This window comes from Pituophis catenifer, unplaced genomic scaffold (assembly GCF_029215685.1).
Source record: "Pituophis catenifer annectens isolate HBS135680 unplaced genomic scaffold, rPitCat1.0.hap2 SCAF_3, whole genome shotgun sequence".
Classification (NCBI taxonomy): domain Eukaryota; kingdom Metazoa; phylum Chordata; class Lepidosauria; order Squamata; family Colubridae; genus Pituophis; species Pituophis catenifer.
In genome coordinates, this window is record NW_027256883.1 from 108175549 (window position 1) to 108196839 (window position 21291).

Sequence of the window (21291 nt, forward strand, 5' to 3'; positions counted from 1 at the left end):
CGGTGTGGCATGTTCTATCACAAATGAAGAGCTTGCAAGACAAATTCTGGTAAAGAAATTAGGGATTCAAATGATTACCAAGCATAATGTTCCCAAAACATTTTATATTTTCACGCAGAGCCTAAATTGGCATTAAATGCTAATTCTGTAATTTGTGCAGAGATGAAAAACAGAGATTTAGCACCACCAAAAACCAAATAAAAAGCCTAGTGCAAATTCATGGCTATACATATATCATATTTCTATAAAATTAGCAGGATTCTCAAAACAAATATTCTCTGCTTCCTTTCTGCATTTTTTACAGCTTCCCAAGATCCGAAACATTAATCAGAGATTGCTGGGCAGATGATAGTTGTGCTCCTTCCCAATTTCCTTCTTCAGATTTTTGCCCTTTGTTTTAAAAAGATCAAGCAATTTCTTTATCTGAAGGAGAGAGTGGCTGCTGACCTGTATGTGACAAAGAGCCATTCCTCACGTAAGGGTTTATGGATTGTACATATACAATATGACATATAGTCTCCATTCAAAACATGAACATTAAAGGGAACTCAAAGGTATAAAATTACTTTGTTCTATAGCTGATTGTTACCTCCTGAATAATAAGCATTCCTTGCCTTGAGCACATTCATTTCAGTCTTTCAGCACAAGGCAACTCTCTTGGAGACAAAGTTGCAAGCAGAGCAATTTGCTAATTAGAGATGTACTGTACAAATCTATCTGTAATTGATAAGAAAGCAAGCATTTTAAATTCTAGGTTTGAGAGGTTTTTCTTACTTTCTCTCTGAGTCTACAGAAGAAGTTTTTCTAAACTATGCTAGAGAAGAGCGGAGGTTTGCAAACTTCACTTCTTGTTTAAGAGAGAGATAAATGAATTTTCCCCCTCACCATATTACTAGATCTCTAGGTCATCTAATGGAAGTTTGGAAAACTTCAAAGAAAATGCATCTTTACATCATGATAATGGACTTCACTTGTACAAGTGGTGAAAATTGCTATTAGTTTAGCCAGCCTAGAACATGCATGAACATATACATAGGTATTCTTTATTAGCCACTATATATTCATAGTTAAATGAATGAAAACTCCAGACTGAGAGTCAAAGGGAGAATTTCTTTCTCATAACTTTCTCCAATAAGAATGACCTATAAAAAATTCTGAAAAGAAAGGATAATCCAGGGGGTATCTCCTTTGCCTGCAACTTACTAATTGCATTTATTTTTTTTCCTAGGAGTGTGATGAGAGAACCTATATTAAATGATTTACTTCCTTCATGCATTCTCACTGGAAAGATCTCTATAATGCCTGCAGTCAAAGAGTTCAAAGAGAATGCTGTTGTGTTTGTAAATGCTCCCACTGCAGAGGAAGTAGATATTGTTGTCTTTGCCACTGGATACAAAGCTTCTTTTCCCTTCATTGATGAATCAATTCTCAAGGTTGAAAACCATCATGCTTCCTTGTACAAATACATCTTTCCTCCTCAACTAGAGAAACCAACACTAGCCATTATAGGCTTCATCAGGCCATTTGGTGCAATCATACCAGTTGTGGAAATCCAAGCACGTTGGGTCACACGTGTCTTTAATGGTATGTAGATTGAGTTGCAACTCTCTAATGCAGGGGTGTCAAACTCGTGGCCTGTGAGCCAGATGCTTATGTGCTGAGCACACCCCGCTCAGTTTAGTGAAGGGGAGAAAAGTCCCAATATGTCACGTGATGATGCCGTGATGACGCGAGTTTGACACCCCTGCTCTAATGAGTCCTTGAGCATATCTATTTTATATGCAAAATGCTGCTGGACAACAGAGTGATGACAAGGTATTCTTTGATAGTAGCTTCCCAGCAAGAGTTACCAGCCTGCTTTCAGATATATCCCTGCTCAGTACCATCATAGATAAACTGTAGATAACCAGTTCAGCCAAGGCTATTACTGACAATGGTATTACTATCATATCTCAGATCTTAATAACTAATTCCAGGTAGCCCCCTTCTGAAACACTAACTAGATCCATACTTGTTTGTCCTTAGCAGAGTGGTTACATCCTATACCTTCTTATATTTTTGACTTAGAGCAGGGGTGTTAAACTCAAGGCCTGGGGGCCAGAACTGGCCCATGGGGTGCTTAGATCTGGCCCGAGGGGACACCCTGGAATCAGCAAAGGAGTGGTCTTCGATGCCTCTGCCAAAGAAAACGGAGCTTAGGAGGGCCACGTGCGTCTCTCCCGAGCTTCGTTTTTGCTGGCAGAGGAGTGCAATCGAGTTTGACACCACTGACTTAGAGGATTTCCCCTTGTTGTTTAGTTTTTGAAACTATCCTACTTTATTAATCTGATTCATTACAAACTTTTTATTTTGTTTGTTCATCTTGTGTGCTGCTTGGCTCTGCTTACTCAAATGAGTCCGCATTTTTCTGCCTACTAAAATAGAAGTACTTGGAGATTCAAGGGGCCTATTCTAATTTCATAGTATTTCCATTCAATTTCCAGAATAACTTCCTTTCCAAAGATTGCATCCATTACGTGCTTCAGATGAATTGAGGCACAAACCCCTTCTCACTCCTACTCTTTAAAGTAGTTTATTATTTATTTACTTTATCTCTTCACTCTTGTTTACAGAGTTGAGATGCAGGAGGGGGAAGCCAATTCCCCAAATCAGAGGATGCAACTTGTTTCACTTGTCAGTGTTTTGATGGTGGGGGCTGTTATTAAGATTAAGGTGAAATTAGTAGTAGGAAGCCTTGGGGTGGCAATTTACAGCCATTACAATTCTCAGAATATATCTCTAAGGAAAACAAATATACCTTCAACCGTAATTTGAATCCAGTTACATGATAATCTCATGATCATTTCCATTTGGGCATTTTTTTATTTGCTACATCTTCTTTGAAAGACAGACAGACAGGTTTTTTGTTTGGTAATAATCCTCCATTAAAGTTATCATTTACTTGCTTTGGTGCAAAACACCCACCAACTTTCTGAAATATTGCTGAAATATTCTCTTTCCTTTCAGGTTTGTGTAAATTGCCTCCAGCCAAAACCATGATGGAAGAAATCAATGAAAAGAAAAAAAACAAAGTCAACTGGTAAGTCTTTTTATGTAATTAAGACTATATTGGACCAAGTCTCCTTGGCTGGAAAAAAAATGCACTGCAATTATTAGCTGACCAGCTTCCAGCACATGTTTGATCTTCGGAAAACACTAAAAAATTTATACAATGTAAACATTGATTGCTGATATTTTTGTACTGCATGGCAGATAAACAATCTAATCCAATAAACCATGGTGGTGCAGTGGTTGGAGTGCAGTACTGTAGTACTGCAGGCTACTTCTGCTGCCTGCTGCCTGCTGCCTGCCTGCAATTTGACTGTTCAAATCTCACTAGGCTCAAGGTTGACTCAGCCTTCCATCCTTCCAAGGTCGGTAAAATGAGGACTCAGATTGTTGGGGGAATATGCTGACTCTGACTCTATGCTCATAAACCAAAGCTGCTTCAAATGAGACAAGAAGGAACTAATATCTTTGTCCTGAACTAAGAGGAATTGGTGTGACATGGATAAAATTCTCAGCTAATTGCCTACTAGCTCAGGTCACATGGCTAAGTACTAGCAATATAGTAAAAAAAAATATTTCCATAAATGTTTATTGACTTAAACCAGATTTAATCAAGCTTCAGTTCTATTAGAGGGCTATTTCAATGTTGCAGATGGAATCCTTGAAGTTGCATCCTATATTTATGTGTGTTTGTCTGGTGGCATCTGTAGTTGTGGAGAACTACATCATCATCTTCATTTCATGGTGGCACCTAAACCTAGTAGATGAAAGATACTTGCCTTGCAAAGCTTGCAAAATGCTGTATGATTGCTGATTTTCATGTTAGCATTACAAGGCTCAAATGGAAGAAAATTAGTTTTAAATCAAGGATAATGTCAGGCAGTATTTCCAATCAGTAAACAGAAGCGGTCATAGCTCAGAAGAATGCAGGATAGACCTCACTTAGCAACATTCATATCATTCAAAGTTACAGCAATGTAAAATAAATTAGCTTTGTGACCAATCCTTGCATTCATGATTGTTGTTAATGTGCTCCACAACTGATTTCTGACAAGCACAGTTAATGGAGAACTTAGAAATAAAATCACAAGTAACAGTCATGTGATATCTCATTTATCAATCACAGTGATTTGACAAACAACTGAATCGGAAGTGACATCATAAGCCTGTTGCAGTCACTTGATTTTTCACTTAGCAACCACAGTGGTTAGTGACAGAATTGCCAGTCCCTATTGTGATCATTAAGCATGGGCTATGTCAGGGATGTCAAACTCGCGTTATCATGTTGTCGTCACAGGACATATCGTGACTTTATTCCCCTTTGCTAAAATGGGAATGGGCGTGGCCAACATGTGACAAATCCAGCCCACCGGCTGCAAGTTTGACACTACTGGTCTATGGAAATACAATCTTTACAATAGATCTTGTTTAATGACCACAATTGGGACCAGCAAATTTGTCATTAAGTGAAGTGACTGTTAATCACAACCATGCTTATAATCTTACTTTAGCTTTCCATTGCTTTACAGAACTGCAAAGTCATATAGGCAGGTATTGGTCATGAAGTTATTTTTTTCATCCTCAATGCAATTGCAAGCAGATGCTAAATAAATCAGTCATTAAATGAAGACTACATTTTCTTCCAGTGAGATCTCAAATTTTGCATGCAGATTTTGTCCCTTTTCTGGAGCAATCAATCTATGGACCAATTTCCTGATGAGAATTACAGTATGCTTGTAGCTCAGAAAAGCGATTAAATAATAAATAAAACTGGCTCTCCTGGGGCCACTGCAAATCTTTTGATTTTCTAGGCTAGGGCAAATGATCATAATTAAATCACAAAGCACTTGTTTTGCATGATCACATACAAAAATTGATGCCATGTCCAGCTTTAAATGTATCTTAAATGGAAGGAATAAGTCTGCTTGAGCCATAATATTGCACAAAATATTAGGACAATTGAACTGATGGATTGATTCAGTTTTCACTGGCCAGCATTACAGGCTGAATGTCTAGTAGCCTTTACAAAGCTGACTTTCACTATGTCAAGGGGCATACAAATCCTTCTTTAAAAAGGTTTTCAAAGGAGCACAGTAGTCTTCACTTCTAACACAGAAGCAGCCTCTCTTCTTCATTTGGAGGTGCTCCAGGGCCTCCCTCACAATCTGGACTAACATTTTTATTCCTTGAAGATGTTCTATGTGTGCATAAGAGCCCCTTTCAGATACTGGAAATGCTGGTTGAAATTGTGCTGCCTAGTGAGGTGAATTGTGTCGCCTCTGCGGTATGAGGTAAATAATAGTATTTCACAGGTTGCTAAGTTATTTTTTTTTTAATCAGAAAAGCAAATAAATGGTATTTCTGTTCATCTAAATTAAATCATAACAATATATTGGCTCCAAAGAGATTTGTAGACATTTTAAGTTTTGGAGGAAGCTAAATATTAAAGATCCAGGGTCCCCAAGAAAAAGGACAGAATTTTCAATGCCAGGTGGTGTATTTAATTTACTAACTGTACTATTTCCTGTCTCTTCCTTTGTGCTATTTGATTAAGGTTTGGCCTGTCCTTTGATGAAGTCCTGAAAACAGATTGCCTTGTTTACTGTGATGAACTTGGTTCCTTCATTGGTATAAAGCCTAGTGTGCCAGCTCTACTTCTCAAAGATCCCATACTAGCAGTCAAGATTTTCTTTGGCCCCTGCTCTCCCTACCAGTATCGTCTGACTGGACCAGGAAAATGGAATGGGGCCAGAAATGCCATCCTGAACCAGTGGGAACGAGTCCTGAAGCCCACAAGAACCCGAGTTGTGGAAGATTCCTTGAATTGCTTCTCTTGCTTATTGAAAGGGCTTGCCATATTTGTTATCTTGGTTGGAATTTACCTTAGTTTCAATTAGTTTTTGCAGACCACTTTGGGACAACCAAGGTGCAAATTTCTCTTTTTAAAAAGGATGTGCCACTCCAGGTACCTCTTCAAAAAGTTAGAGTTCTCTAAACATTACAAAATATTAATTTTGAATTTATTGCTTGACCAAATAGTAATCAGTTAATTATGTTTGATTTTACTTAAAAGTAAAAGAAGATGTAAATGTTGACCTGACCCAGTTAACTATTTTTTTTGAAGGGCAGCCTTGGTATGCCACCCAAAAGGCATTATCCGGCCTTCAGCTTTAGCCATGACATTTTCTTGAGTTTGTTATAGTCATTTGGGTAATATAAAAAGTCCTACTAGAATATATAAAAGTTTCAACTAATTGATCTTTCTGTGGCCAGAAAAGTAGGACATGATTAAAGTTCCTGTTCCCCAAAAGCCAGTTCTCAGACCCACTGTGATTAATATTTATTGATAGACATACTTTTCTACTCCCCTTCAAAATCATTCAGATTCAACTCCACATTGTTTGAGTAAATTCCATATTTCATGTGAAGGATCCCACTCTTCTTTCTGAAAGCAAAACAATTACATTGCTTTGCTTTGCTTTGCATTGCTCTTATTTCATCTGGCAATTCTAGTTGCCTAAGAGGTTCCTATGCTTGTGCAGACATCACTTCCTGCCTGTAAACCTTTCAAGGTAATCCAGGTAGGAAACCAAAATATGATTACTCATGCTACCTTTATTGTAAGATTACAATAAGAGAATCTTGCAAGTCTAAAAGCATTTCCCCCCTCCCTTGCTTTTACTTTCCACAGAATTAGGAAGAGTCCTTTCTGATATGTTTTTTCCACCTGCATTTGCTGTTTGGCCTCAAATTTTGTTCATCAGACCATTGTTTAGACTGCAGCTCTTCCTTCTGTCTTGCAAGGTTATTTTCACAGCCAATTACATCACCCTTCTAGTCAACACCTGAAAGAATCAGAGGCTTTGGTGCATATATATTACAGGTAGTCCTTGATTTACAAACATTTGTTTAGTGACCATTCAAAGTTACAATGTCACAGAAAATAGTAATTTATGACCGTTTTTCACCCTTATGACTGTTACAGCATCCCCATAATTACATGATCAAAATTAGGTCACTTGGCAATTGGCATGTACTGTATTTATGACCGTTGCAGTGTCCCGAAGTCATGTGATCACTTTTTGCAACTTCTGACAAGTTAAGTGAATGGGGAAGCCAGATTCACTTATCAGTTGTGTTATTAACTTAACAACTGCAAAGTTTCACTTAACAACTGTGGCAAGAAAGGGTGTAAAATGGGGCAAAACTCATTTAACAACTGTCTTGCTTAGCAACAGAAATTTTGGGCTAATTGTGGTCGTAAGTCGAGGGCTACATGTATTGGAACTGCCAGATGAAACTTCAAGTCAGTATGAAACATTCTGATATGAGTTACTGCCATGTCACTATGGCATCAAGCACCTCTTCAAGGGCAAACATAGCCATTTCACAAAGTTTATTAACTATAGTAGTTAATGGCTTGAACTTACTGTTATCCTTTGTCTCTCTGCTAAATGTCTCATAATTCTGGATCCTCTAAGCCAGGGGTGAAATGCTCCTGGTTCGGACCGGATCGCCCAATCTGGTAGCGATGGAGGCGGGTGGTTCGGAGAACCGGTAGCAAAAATCCCTGCCCCTCCACCCATGCCCAGCTAAGCCGCGCAGAGGCTTTTTTAAAAAAAATTTTAAAAGCATTTTTTCTACAACTTCTTCGGCCAAAAAAATGCTTTTAAAAGTAAAAAAAAAGCCTCTGATGATCGCACGGCTCAGCTGGGATCGTCAAAGGCTTTTAAAAGCATTTTTTCTACAATCTGTTCAGAGATTGTAGAAAAAATGGTTTTAAAGGCCTCTGATGATCCCAGCTGAGTTGCCTGATTGGCAGAGGCTTTTAAAAGAAAAAAACCCTCTGCCGATCAGGCAACTCAGCTGGGATGGTCAGAGCCTTTTGAAAGCATTTTTTTACAACCTCTTCGCTGAAGAGGTTGTAGAAAAAATGGTTTTAAAAGTAAAAAAAAAATTGGCCACACCCACCAAGTCACATTACGCCCCCCCCACCAAGCCACGCCCACAGAACCGGTAGTAACAAATTTTAGATTTCACCACTGCTCTAAGCATTGACTTTCAACTTTTTTTTAATCCATTCATTGGTACCCTCATGATTTTAAGTGGGTTAGGACAGTGGTGGGATTCAAGTAATTTAACAACCGGTTCTCTGCCCTAATGATTTCTTCCAACAACCAGTTTGCCAAACTGCTCAGAAAGTTAACAACCGGTTCTCCCGAAGTGGTGCGAACTGGCTGAATCCCACCACTGGGTTAGGACTTGGAGATGAGAGATATACAATCAGTCAGATGTAAAACTGGTAATTTCCTCTTAATAACAAGAACAAAACAGCTCTGTGACATCAGGCTATAGTGCAGCATTATCAGGCACTTAGTGGCCAACTGGATGCATTTGCAAAGGTAAAAAGGTAACATCCAAAGGAGGTTCAAACCAATCTACAGTATCTTTGGTGTTCAAAGAGAGGTTAGAGTTCCATGCCAGTGTTGCAGATTTAAACCAATCAACTTGTTTTCATTTGGAAGGTTCCCATGCAGGAATTAACTTTTTCTTCAGAATCTGTGACCAATAACTGTACAAACCTCCCTTCACCATTGATAAGATGTCTTGTTTTGACTGCAAACACAAGAAAACTAGGCTAAGAGATTTGTTTGAATGTTGCCTTCATTTTAATTTTGCTTTAATGAACATAATGGTGTCTGTTTACAGAGCTGATTAGAGAACAAGTATATTAAAAAGTTAATTGTGTGACTGGACATGCACTAACCAAATCAGCCTCCCCAATCTACTACTCCCCAGATGTTTTAGACGATACAGTAGAACCTCGGGTCACGAACGCTTCTGACCACGACCAAACTGAGTGCTGACCAAAGAAATCTGCTAAATGTTTCACTCTGGTCACAAACACATCCTTGAGTGGCGATCAAACACAGCCGCGGCAATTTTCCCTTCCGTGCCATTTTTTTTTTCTGTATGCGCATGCGCAGTCAGTCTTACGTCTGGTTATAACCAAGTCAGGTTGCGACCAAAGTCCTGGAAAGGATTACAGTCATGACCGGAGGTTCCACTGTGCCCCAAATCATCTTATATGGCAAGAAGCAAAGGATTGTAATCATTTAGCATTTGTGGTAACAATATCATCCTATTTTAAGTAGCATATTTACACACAAAGTGGTTTCATATGTTTGGCTACCATATACATATATGGTAATAGATACATATATATTAACACATATATTTTTTATTCCTACCAGATATGATTGCAATGCCAGGACATTAATTTACTCCATAGGATATTGTGTTATCTTTTAAAATAATGCAAATTTTTAAAGAATATAGGATGACTCAGAATTTTGCTTTCAGCATTGCTTAGCCTGATCCCTTGGGAAATGGGATATGAAAGCAATATGATTCCTTAAACTGGCAACTAAGTTCAGAGTTTCATTTTACTATAATGAGTAATGGATATTGGCATATGCATTTTTATGCTATAATTCTCTTAAGGCTCAGTCATAATTGTTAGTAATCAGATATAATGGGAACTATAATCTAAAATATTGTGAAAGAAAATTGACAAAAATATCAAGTTTCAGAACAGTTAACTGAAGTTACATAATCATATCTTAGATAAACAAATGTTCATATCAGTTTTAATAGTCATGCCTATTAAAACCTCTTTTTCTATTTCCTTCTATGTTACCATATATTGGTGCCTTCGCCAAACAAATTTGCATTACATTAAAAATATTTAAACTTTAACTTCATTACTAGTGCTTGCAGTGAGCAGTATGATTTTACTTCAATTTTGGTACTGAAAAATGTATTCTTCTTAGAGTCAAAGGTATTCTCAAAAACTTTCTCCACTGTCACAATTCAAAGGCATTGATCCATTATCCTTTTTAATTGTTAACTTAGTTCTGATATGTTAAATTAATAAGACTATGGCTTTGACAATAGGTATCTTTGTTGTCAAGATATTATGCTTTGCAAATTGCACTAAAATACTTTAAATAATATCATAAAATATATGTTTAATACCATTGATATTTTGCTGTCAGATATGCTATAATAAACAAATTCTACTTTAACACTTTAAATAATTTTACATTAACTACATTAACAATTTTAAATGTCATTGCATAATAATTAGGAAGAATTCATTATAACAATTATGGAGTGAAATAGATGGCAAATTTCAAAAGGAAAAAATGTTACACCAGAACACAAAAGCCTTGGTAGTACAAGGGTTTAAAGCACCCTGTTATTAAGCTGCTTAAGACCAGCTGCCTGCAATTACTGCAGGGTTCGAATCTCGCCAAGGCTCAAGGTTGACTCAGCCTTCCATCCTTTCTAAGGTAGGTGAAATGAGGACCCAGTTTGTGGGGGCAATAAGCTGACTTTGTATAAATATACAAAAAGGATGAAGGCTATTGCTGAGCACATTGTAAGCCGCCCTGAGTCTTCGGAGAAGGGCGGCATATAAATCAAATTAAAAAAAAAAAAAATGGGAGTGATCAGAACCGAGGCTGAAAGTTTGCCTACCAGCAAAGAGAGAAAAGAAAAACTAAAACAAATCTTCCAGGTGTTATTTATTTCTACTTTTTCCCCCTTTGCTTTATCATTACTTCCCAAGGTTACAGTAGTTTAGTATATATTCCATTCACCAGTAGATGGCGGCTTCAGCTTAAATTTCAACGTTTCACAAAATCTGACAAATATTTATTTCAGGTTTTTTGCAAATAGTCAATATTGAGACAAATAATTCCAGCATTTTAAAATGCCTTACCAAAATGGCTGTTGGTCCTACCTGAATGCCATTTCTTGTAGAGATGGAAGAGAGCATCCAGAGTGGGTAGTAGCTCTATGTTCTGCATGTAGACTGAGCACGTGATCTTCATTTGCATCTCAGGTCACTCCTCCCTCGCCTGGTGCTTCCCCAGTTCGGCGAAGGTCAATCGATGCATAGACTTGTGTCCTGTAAAAGAGGAGCCCCTCCCAGACTGTGGACCAGAACCTAGTAAGGGTGGGGCTGGTGTCCACTTTGTTAACCCTATGGGGTGACTTTAGCCTCTTAGGGGGCCCTCCAACGAGGAGGATTTGGCACGAGTTTGCGGAGCCCCACTCCTCATGTCCGATCTTGCCGCGACATCAAACCACTATAGTAACATTTCTTCTTGAGGGGGAGATATTGGGGAGCAGAAGAGAGGTTATATCAAAAGTCTTCCATTGTGTTGCACCATAGAGTCAACTGACACCCTTATTTAGCATTTAATATGAAGTTAATTGGTATCATTGGTAAGCAGATAATATCCAGTTGAATATCACAACCTTGGATCAAGAAAAAGAATGCATACAGTAAATGTCCTATTCTGGTGTCTGGAAGCAATTCGTTTCTAGACTGGGAAGAAAGGCTCAGATTTAATCCCAACACTACAGAATTCCACTAATTCTACGTCTACAGAAATCTTGCTGTTCCCGGGATCTTTCTTTTTAAGTAATGTGGGAAGCCCCCACCCCAAAGAATGAAATATTTTGGGGGATATTAAAAAGGCAAGGTAGAATATTTCCCATAAAGGAGAAATGGGAAAAAAACCTTAAGAGAGGCAGAAACCAGCCCCAGTTTCCCTGCCCCAAGCAGTTTATAGAAATGCAGAAAGACTGAGTCAGGCAGAAACTTCAGATAAGCAACACAATCAGCAACACAATCAAGCCAAAGTTTGACAAAATTAGCTCAGACAAACAAATAGAATTTGCATTTCCCATTTTGCATATAGAGCCAGCTATGACCCCTACATGACCCACCCACTCTAAACTCATTTTGTCAGCTGTCCCAGAATCACATGTGCTTGGTGGTTCTGCTTCATCAATCAAGGGAACCTTTCTTTCCAATCAACCTCCAGGCTCCATTTTATTTCCAGTGCCTTTCTCCCAGCTTGGAACTGGACCTGGGATTTTTCTTCCAACAGTAGCATTGCCCTTTTTGTATGAAATGTTCATAATCTGAGACTTGCTCTGGAAACAACCACTGGAAAGACTGAGCACAACCACTTATTTCCCATGCACCATCTCAACCTTTTCCAGGTGTCAGAGTATCTGGAGGGTTCAATATCTGAGGCTTGCAAATAAGACCACTGCTACTACTCAGATAATATCTGCCTGCCGTAAATATTTGCAAGAGAAAACCCTTTTGTGGGTAGGGAAAAGCCTGAATCATATCTTTGCTTGGGGCTGTTAGACAAATCAAATACAAGTTATGATTTGTGTAGTTCTCAAGGGGAAAAACAGTGTGTGTAGACACTACTGGAATATTTGTTTTAAGGTAAAGTTGAAAGGGGGAAAGATGAAGCAGGTACAAAGTGCTTCCTGTTAAAATGAGAGTTTTGGATTAATGGAAACACTGCAAAATTTAATAAACCTCTCTATAAACTTTCGCCATAATGGTGGTGGATTATGCAATACTGTCTTCTATAAAGCTGTTTGAAGAGAATCTGCTGTTTACAGTAGTTTGTGGATTAAATAGAAAAGGAGAAAACATTACTCTTGGTTATCTCACCTATTTAAGGTATGTATAATAATTTTCTCCCCCCCCCCAAATGCTCTGTGAAAGCAAATACTGGAGGGAACATTTTTACCCTCTTCTCTACCCCCTCCCCATTTCTTTTCTCTTTCTTTCTGTTCTTAATTCCTGCCAGATGAGTCAAAATGGTTTGGACAGCATACATACAATTGATTTCTCTTTTCCCCCTTGCCCTTCCTCCACACTAAAAACTTCTGGAAATGCTGCATTTATGCTGCTGCAGAGGAAGAAATCTGAAGCATTTTTGTTTCTTAATCACAGTTTTAACAACAAATTTTAATTCTTGTTCCTTTGTTTGCCCTGTGATTGTGATTTTTGCCCAAAGTCAGATAAATTTGCACAGATAGATTCTGCAAACATTCATTAATCAACAACTGAGTTACATGAATTTTGCACAGAGATATCCTGCAGAATGTATTTAAAGATATCCTTGTGATCACAGAACAATGTGAGCAAAAACTTTTTAGGAAGCAAAATAAATGAGCCCAGACTGTTATAAAAACAGGAAGTAGTATCATATGATTTTATTTGCAAAAAGTATGCTAAGAAAGCAACTTCAGAAATAAGTTATGGGAAAACGTACTTTAGCCCTAAGACAAATCCACATGAGGGTTTTATACACTCTTTCAGCTGGTTTTGAGAGGCGAGAGGCAATTTCCCTGCACTGTAGATTTTAGCTGCAATACTGTATTGAAGGGTACTGAAAACAAGTCCAAACATGGATGTTTTAGCAGCAGAGAAAAAGAAAGTTTGTTTGCAAAACAAAAGTTAGAGTTGCAAAAAAGTAAAAATCAAATTTTATGCAGTTTGTTGTAGAGGAAACAAAAATGAAATTGTTTCTGTAGAACACAGAATATTTGTGATAGTCTGCAATTTACTTCATGGTCAGCATTTAATCTCTACAGATTAAATACAAAAAATTTAACCATTCTATAGTTGTTAGGGGAAGGGAAATGTTCTACTGAGAAATGAATTCTGCATTTTTTAGCTTCACCCTTTCCTAGTTCTGTTTGATTTTATTTTGCAAAATTCAAAATAAGTTCACCATACTTCTAAATGTGCACAGATACATGTAGATTAGTGTACATAAATGTAAGACATGTAATTAAATCTGCCTTTCTTGAAATGTGCAGGCTGCAGTTTCATTATGAACTCCCCTACTCAAAAAGGCAGAGAAATGTACAAAAGAAGGAACTTATCAGTGTTTTGCTTTCGTAATTATTAGAATCAAAACTAAGAAACCACTTTTTGTCTTTGAGCATATCAATTACCTCTTAGGTTAGTTGACACATCATACTAAGTGAAATATAATTTGTTTGATGTGGCTCATCTAGAACTGTTGTGCCTTCCTCTGACATATCCTCAAATGAAGAACTACTGAACTGAAGAAATAATCAAGGTACAGTTCCCAATTCAAGCTGAGGCTGGACTATGCAATGTTCCTCCAGGTCAAGGAACTTAATCCAGAATCTACTTAAGTGCTGTCTGGATTTCTCCCCAGAGAATACTGATGCTTGCAGAGAATTCACAGGAATGGGAGAAAGACTAATGCTTAGAAGTGCAGGAAAAGTCATTCAGATCTTCCAGGAGTAGGTCTGCTGCAAATTCACACACAAATAACAGAGGAACTATGCTGCCATCAGCATTTACCTCTCTGCCTTCCTTTCAGTCTATATTACCAGCAACTGTCTGCTAATGCTGAATGGCTTTTAACCCTTCTTGGATGGAGCTTTGCTCACCCCAATACAAAAAAGATATTGAGACTTTGGAAAGAGTTCAGAGAAGAGCGACAAAAATGATTAGGGGCCTAAAACATATGAAGAACAATTGCAGGAACTGGGTATAGTCTAGTGAAAACAAGGAGCATGGGTGACATGATAGTATTCTCATACTTGAACAGTTGCCATAAGGGAGGGCCAACTTATTTACCAAAACACCTGAAGACAGGAAAAGTAACAATGGATGGAAACTAAGCAAGAAAAGAGACAACCTAGAATTAAGGAGAAAATTCCCAAGAGTGAGAACAATTAACCAATGGAACAAATTGCCTTCAGAAATTGTGGGTGCCCCATTAATGGAAGCTTTTAAGAAAAGAGTGGACAACCATCTTATCAGAAATAGTATAGGTCTCCTACGAGAGCAGGGATTAGACTAGATGACCTCTGAGGTCCCTTCCAACTCTATTATTGTTACATCATGTGATGAAGCTAGTTCCTGTTACTCTTGGTCACCTTTTGAGTTTCTCTGTGGTAGTTCTGACAAACTACATTCACTGCTATTGACCCTGCTTTTACTGTGGAGTTTCACCTTTGCTACAGCTCCACCTCCTCTAGAAATAAAGAAATAAAACTGCCATGGTAAGGCAAAATACCAACTATATTATGGAGTTTGGCAAGTTGTGCCAAAACAGCAAGTGTTGACTTATTCACCACTTAAACCAGTGATATAAAATAAATATAGTATGACCTGGCAATGAAACCACTTTCATTAACTTGATTTAAAATGCTATATTGTAGCATAATTCACTTTTTTAATTTTTACTTTCCTTTTTTCATAACTGAGCACCCCCACCCCACAACCAATAGAATCTGGAGTCCCTGTATTCTCCATATTTATTTTTACCATTATTATGAGTATCTCTCACACTGCATAGATTAGAAGAATGTTGTTTAGGAATGGTGAGTATTAACAAAGCTCTAGTGTTAAAAGAGGCAAGAGGGCCTCCCTGAGAAAAGAACAGTAATTTGCATTCCAATATACAATATAAACAGTGCTTGAATTTACCAGATATTTACTGGCAAAGGGAAGAGAAAAATGCTTCCTGCTTATGAAACTTCACAAGGAAATAATAAAAGTATTGCTACAGAATTATAACCTTTGCACTTTGTGTCCAACAGATAGTAGTGTGTTAATTAATACCAGTGCAACTTTCTAGCTGCCTCTTCAGAAAAGCCTCTATCCTGACACCAAGGTATGGGACGAAAAGTGGCCATTATTGGGGCAGGAGTGAGTGGGCTGGCCTCTATCAAGTGTTGCCTAGAGGAAGGACTGGAACCTACCTGCTTTGAAAAAAATTATGTCATTGGAGGACTTTGGCAATTCACAGTGAGTAGCACTAATTCAAATTTAAAATTCTGGAAAAAAAAACCCTATCAAATTGTAGTAATTCTACAAGCAACAACAGAGAAGAACTTTACTTGAATCCAAAGATTCTGGAGTTTGGGATTTTTTTCTCTATGTTGTGAGGTCTCTTTTGCTTGTGCCATCAAAGAAAATTTGGGGCCATTAAACTAAAATACAGGTAATCCTTGACTTACAACAGTTCATTTAGTGACGTTCAAAATTACAATGGCATTGAAAAGTGCAACTTACGACCTTTTTTCATAGTTACAACCTTTGCAGCATCCCCATGATCATGTGATCAAAATTCAGATGCTTGGCAACTGGTTCATATTTATGACGGTTGCTGTGCCCCAGGATTAAATGATCACCTTTTGTGACCTTCTGTCAAGCAAAGTCAATGGGAAAGCCACGTTCACTTAACAACCAGTTACTAACTTATCAAGTGCAGTGATTCTCTTAACAACTCAAAGTGGTAAAATGGGGCAAAACTTAACAAATGTCTCACTTAACAACATAAATTTTGAGGTCAATTGCGGTCGTAAATTGAGGACTACCTATAACTGTTTTGCCCTCCAGAGATTATGTTGCAATCATTAAAGTATTTTTTAAAACAACACCCATGAAATAATAGGAAGATTCTATAGACCAAAAAGAAAGCAAGAGATAATCTTGCTCTGAGCAACTATAAGCTGCTGTTGTTAAGTTATAAGATAACTTGACTGTGGAGGAAATATGTATACAAGAAGCAATATCTAACTACTGACACTGATGTCAGAAGGGTCCAAGGGTAGTACCAAGACAGGCAGACTAAAGAAAAGGAAAATAATTAAAAGATGAAGCTACGGGAGGTACGGAGACAAAAGATAGAGGAAGCATTATAAGCAACTCTTTGAGAAAGCTGCCCTGCTGCCAAATGCAATCAAGATTTCTATATGTCTTTCTTGGATGGGAAGTAAAACATATGAACCTTGTCCAAAAAGCAGATATCTATCACTTCCACCTGGAGACTGGCCCAGTCCTGCCAGTTCAACCAGAGAAGAAAATAATAAATGGTCCAGCCCTTCGGGAGATTCTCATCCCTACAGGCAGTTTGCCATGGATTTTGTTTACCTCAGTAATCACAAATTCAGAGGCAGCAGTCAGAGATTGTGGGGCTCTTAGTGGGAGGGTTCAAGTGAAAGCTGGTTGAGAAGCTGACTATTTCCAAAGTTGGCAGGGAGATAAAAACCCTGAATTTCCTACAGGCAGTCTGTAAAAAATTAGGAGACCTTTAATTAAGCATTGTTGAGAAACAATGAGAAAAACTGCTCTTCATATTGATAATTCCCATAGACTTTAGCACCTTCATATACTAAGATCTGTTCATATGTGGGTTGGACATATAAAAAATTAAATTAAAATTAAAAAATAATTAATTAATTAAAAAAACAAAAACATCCAAAAGGCAGATTAAATGGACCACTAGGTCTTTTTCGGCTGTCTCTTTTCTTGTTTCTATAATGAAATTCAGATTATACGCATTTAAGTGGTTGTATACACATTGACTTCACCACACAGCTGTTTTTTGATAAATTGAGTGCCACATACATATGAAGCTATACAGTACATAAGTAGAAGGTGTTAAACCTTCTTACTATCATATTTTACTAGCATAGTTTAGATATATTAAAACTCCTTGGTAACCTTTCCTGTTTGATGAAAGACAAAGAAACCAGGCATTCTCTGCTTTCAGAGAAGCCAGATATTCCCAGGATTAATTACATAGACTCCAATGCTCATCCCCAAACTACATCATTCTGGGAATCACTAAAATGACATTCTCAACACATTTTCACAGATAGGAAGCATGTCTACAGATATCAGTGTGTCACAGATACCATGTTTATGTTCTCAAGTCTCCCTGCAGCAAAAAGTGTCCTTTGGAATGATGAACACACAAACACATGTCTAATTAAAATTTGATTGTAGAACAGGGGTGTTAAACTCAATTTCATTGAGGTCCGCATTAGGGTTGTGTTTGACCTCCGGGGGCTAGGGTGGGCCAGCTCGATGTCATTCATGTCGGGGGCACCTGTGGTTGCCCAAGTGCTCTGCCAGTGAAAACGGGCTCCCAAGCTCTGTTTTTGGCTGCCATGGCCTCGTGCAACCCTCTGCCAGTGAAAATGGAGCTTGGGAGGGCCGCATGCAGCTCTCCCAAGCTCCGTTTTCGCTGGCAAAAGCACCGCGGGCTGGTCCTTTGCTGTTTCCAGGACAGCCCTGCAGGCCAGATCTGGCCCCTGGGCCTTGAGTTTGACACCCCTGATCTAGAATAACCTGAATGGTTCCAATGAAAAAACAGAGCAACTTTGGCCTTCTTAACGGGCTCTTGCTAGAATACAGAAGCTGATCTCAATCCAGTTTCTCAGGGATATATTCACTTAGAGAGTTTGTAAATGAAAAATACATAGGCTTTTCATGTTGTTTCTTGAATTATTTATGATATAGCATAGTGGAGCTCGGGCAGGCTGCAAGCTCCATTTTCTCTGGCAGAGGGTTGCAGGATGCTGTGGCAGCCGAAAATGGAGTTCAGGAGCCTGTTTTCACTGGCAGAAGCACCACGAGCCAGTCCTTTGCTGTTTCCAGGGTGGACCTGCTGGCCAGATCTAAGTACCCCACGGGCTGGATCTAGCCCCTGGGTCTTGAGTTTGACACCCCTGTTGTAGAATAAGATGAAAATGTAATGTTGTTTTATTTATTTCTTTAATATTTACATTTATATACTACTCATTTTGTTGTCCAAAGCTGAACAGCTAAGATCATTAAAATAAAGGTAGCTATATATCAGTGGTCAGCAGAATTAAATAAAACCAGATTTATCCAGAGGTGAAATTCATGTACCTTCCTTACCGGTTTGCAAATGTGTGCGCACTGCGCACATGCTTGCTTTGCTCCCATGCGTCATCTGCACATGCGCAAAGCATTCTGTGCATGCGCAGAGGCTTAAAATGTCACAAAAAGTGACATCATGACATCTGCATGGTTGGGTGGAGCATCCCACAGCCGCTGCTACAGGTTCGCCTGAGCTGGATAGATCCGGCTGAATTTCACCCCTGGATTTATCCCATGGCTAAAGCAGATTACATATAAATAGTAGGTTGCATTGCAAAGCACTTTCAAAAATGATTTTTAAAGGCTCATAAACATTTTACTATATTATATACAACCATTGTACAGGACATTCCTGAAAAGGGAAGGACCAATGTATACAGATCTGTGGTGAGCAATACATCCAAGGAAATGACCTGCTTCAGTGACTTCCCATTTCCAGAAAGCTGTCCTAACTACCTACATCACTCCTTAGTCCTGGAGTACCTCAAGGATTATGCTAAACATTTTCACCTTCTGGACTGCATTCAGTTTAAGGTGAGGGGGGAGTAGATATTTCTGCAATTCGGAATAGGAAAGGACTGTAAATTTTAAGTGAAATTTCAACCATTATGGTATGTTAAAAATATAGAATTCCACTACATTATTCCATAGAAGCATAGAATCATAGGGCTGGAAGGGATCTGTTTTAACATCTAAGCAGCTGCCTCTGGAAAGCTTTTTGCAGTCTGCCTCCTACTCCTATACAGTATTTATTTATTAGAATTTTATTCCATTGTTAAACCCAGAAATATAGTGTTTCTGATCATGTGTACAACACTCTTTGAGTGGGTTATACCACATCTTGTAAAAACCTGGTGTTTACACTTTAGATTGGCTTAGATAGAAAAGGGGACACACAGCCCCTGCTAGATATGGATAGCAGTGAGAGATTTATTACTAAACCAAAAATTTCCTCTGAGTGCTTAATGCTCTTATTAACTGTTATGCCTTTTGAGTAGTTCTATCCTTTTATCTAGTAATCCTCAAAAATCTCAACAGAACACAAAATAACAGGAAAATTGGAGATGTTATCACTCTATAATGATGCCGAGTTGTTTTCATTTGTTTGGGGGTTATACAAGACTACAGTATACAGCATCAGAAAACATCCAGATTTCACAGCTACTGGACAATGGGTGGTCTACACAGAGGCTAACGGAAAACAGGCATCAACTGTCTTTGACGCAGTTATGATTTGCAGTGGCCATTATACAGAAGTTAATCTACCCTTAGATTCTTTTCCTGGTGAGTTTTGCTTAATACAAATAAGCTAATGTGATTATGGTTCCAGCTATTTAAAAAAAATGGTCTTGCTGTTTTATAATACCAGGTTGATTCAAAATAAAATAGATAATCCATGATTTGATCATGGGTGAAAAAGCCAAATGCATTCTTTGGGGGAGGGGATGACAAAAATGACCTTAAAATAGTACAGGACACATGCAGGTTACTTATAAGATTAACAAAGGTAACATGCATGTTGGTCTACCTTTGTGTCTAGTCTAGAAACTTCAGTTTCTGTAAAAATCAAGAGCCAAACTGGTTTGGGGATAAATGCAAACAGCCCGTAACATTTGGGTGCTCAAATTATTGCACCAGCTGCTTGTTCATTTCCTGTCAAAATACTGGTTGTAAGTACTACAAAACTTTGGTCCAGGTTGGTTGAGAGAATGTTTCTTTCTATAGGAACTTCTACAGTTGCCGAGAGCAGTGATGACATTTACCTACAAGGGGTTGATCTGGCATTGACTCAGGTCAAGCCTTCTTGGCTGACACTTCAATTCTGTGGAATGTTTTTCCTGCAGAGTTCAGGGTCCTGATGTTTCCATTAACTTTTTAAAAAAGTCCTTAAAACACATTTTGGTTTATAACTGTTGTTTAATTGTTAATTATTGATTTTACTTGCCTAACTTGTCTTCTGGCTTTTAATTGTTACTGAGACTTCAGTGGCCAGCTATACACCAACTTAAAATAATAATACAGGCAGTCCTCAACTTATAACACTTCATTTAGTTTACAATGGCACTAAAAAAAGTGACTTATGACAGTTTTTCACAGTTATAACCTTTGCAGCATCCCCTCAATGAAAATTCAGATGCTTGGCAACTGGTTCATATTTATAACCATTGTTGTATCCCAAGGTCATGTGACCACCTTTTGTGACCTACTGAAAAGCATAGTCAATGTGGAAAACCACTTAACAACCAGATTACTAACTTATCAACTGCAGTAATTCACTTAACAACTGTGGCAAGAAAGGTCGTAAAATGGGGCAAAACTCACTTAACAAATGTCTCACTTAACAACAGAAATGTGGGGTTCAATCAATCAGAATAGAGCTGGAAGGGAACTTGGGAGGTCTTCCAATTCAACCCCCTGCTCAAGCGGGAGACCCTGGCCTATACCATTTCAGATAGGTGGCTATCCAGTCTTTTCTTAAAAACCTCCAGTGATGAAGAACCCACAACTTCTGAAGGCAAGCTATTCCACTAGTAGTTAATTGACCTCACTGTTAGGAAGTTTCTCCTTAATTCCAGGTTGCTTCTCTCCTTGATTGGTTTCCATTCATTGTTTCTTGTCCTGAACTCAGGTGCTTTGGAAAATAAGTTGAACCCCTCTTCTTTGTGGTAGCCCCT

The 21291-nt window shown here is 38.3% G+C and overlaps 2 protein-coding genes across 7 annotated transcripts in view; both read left to right on the forward strand.

Moving 5' to 3' along the window:
* Nucleotides 1-7699, forward strand: part of LOC139314910 (flavin-containing monooxygenase 1-like) — a 42838-nt gene extending 35139 nt beyond the window's left edge. For all 4 annotated transcript variants that reach the window (XM_070940900.1, XM_070940901.1, XM_070940903.1 and 1 more), the window contains 3 exons: nt 1229-1584; nt 3007-3079; nt 5603-7699. In XM_070940900.1, the coding sequence (XP_070797001.1) occupies nt 1229-1584; nt 3007-3079; nt 5603-5945 (772 nt within the window). In that variant the 3' untranslated portion in view covers nt 5946-7699. The remainder of the gene's footprint in view (nt 1-1228; nt 1585-3006; nt 3080-5602) is intronic.
* A 7899-nt stretch (nt 7700-15598) lies between these two features.
* The window catches only part of LOC139314909 (dimethylaniline monooxygenase [N-oxide-forming] 4-like), a 37189-nt gene continuing 31496 nt past the window's right edge, over nt 15599-21291 (forward strand). For all 3 annotated transcript variants that reach the window (XM_070940896.1, XM_070940898.1, XM_070940899.1), the window contains exons 1-3: nt 15599-15730; nt 18962-19150; nt 19738-19900. In XM_070940896.1, the coding sequence (XP_070796997.1) occupies nt 15599-15730; nt 18962-19150; nt 19738-19900 (484 nt within the window). The remainder of the gene's footprint in view (nt 15731-18961; nt 19151-19737; nt 19901-21291) is intronic.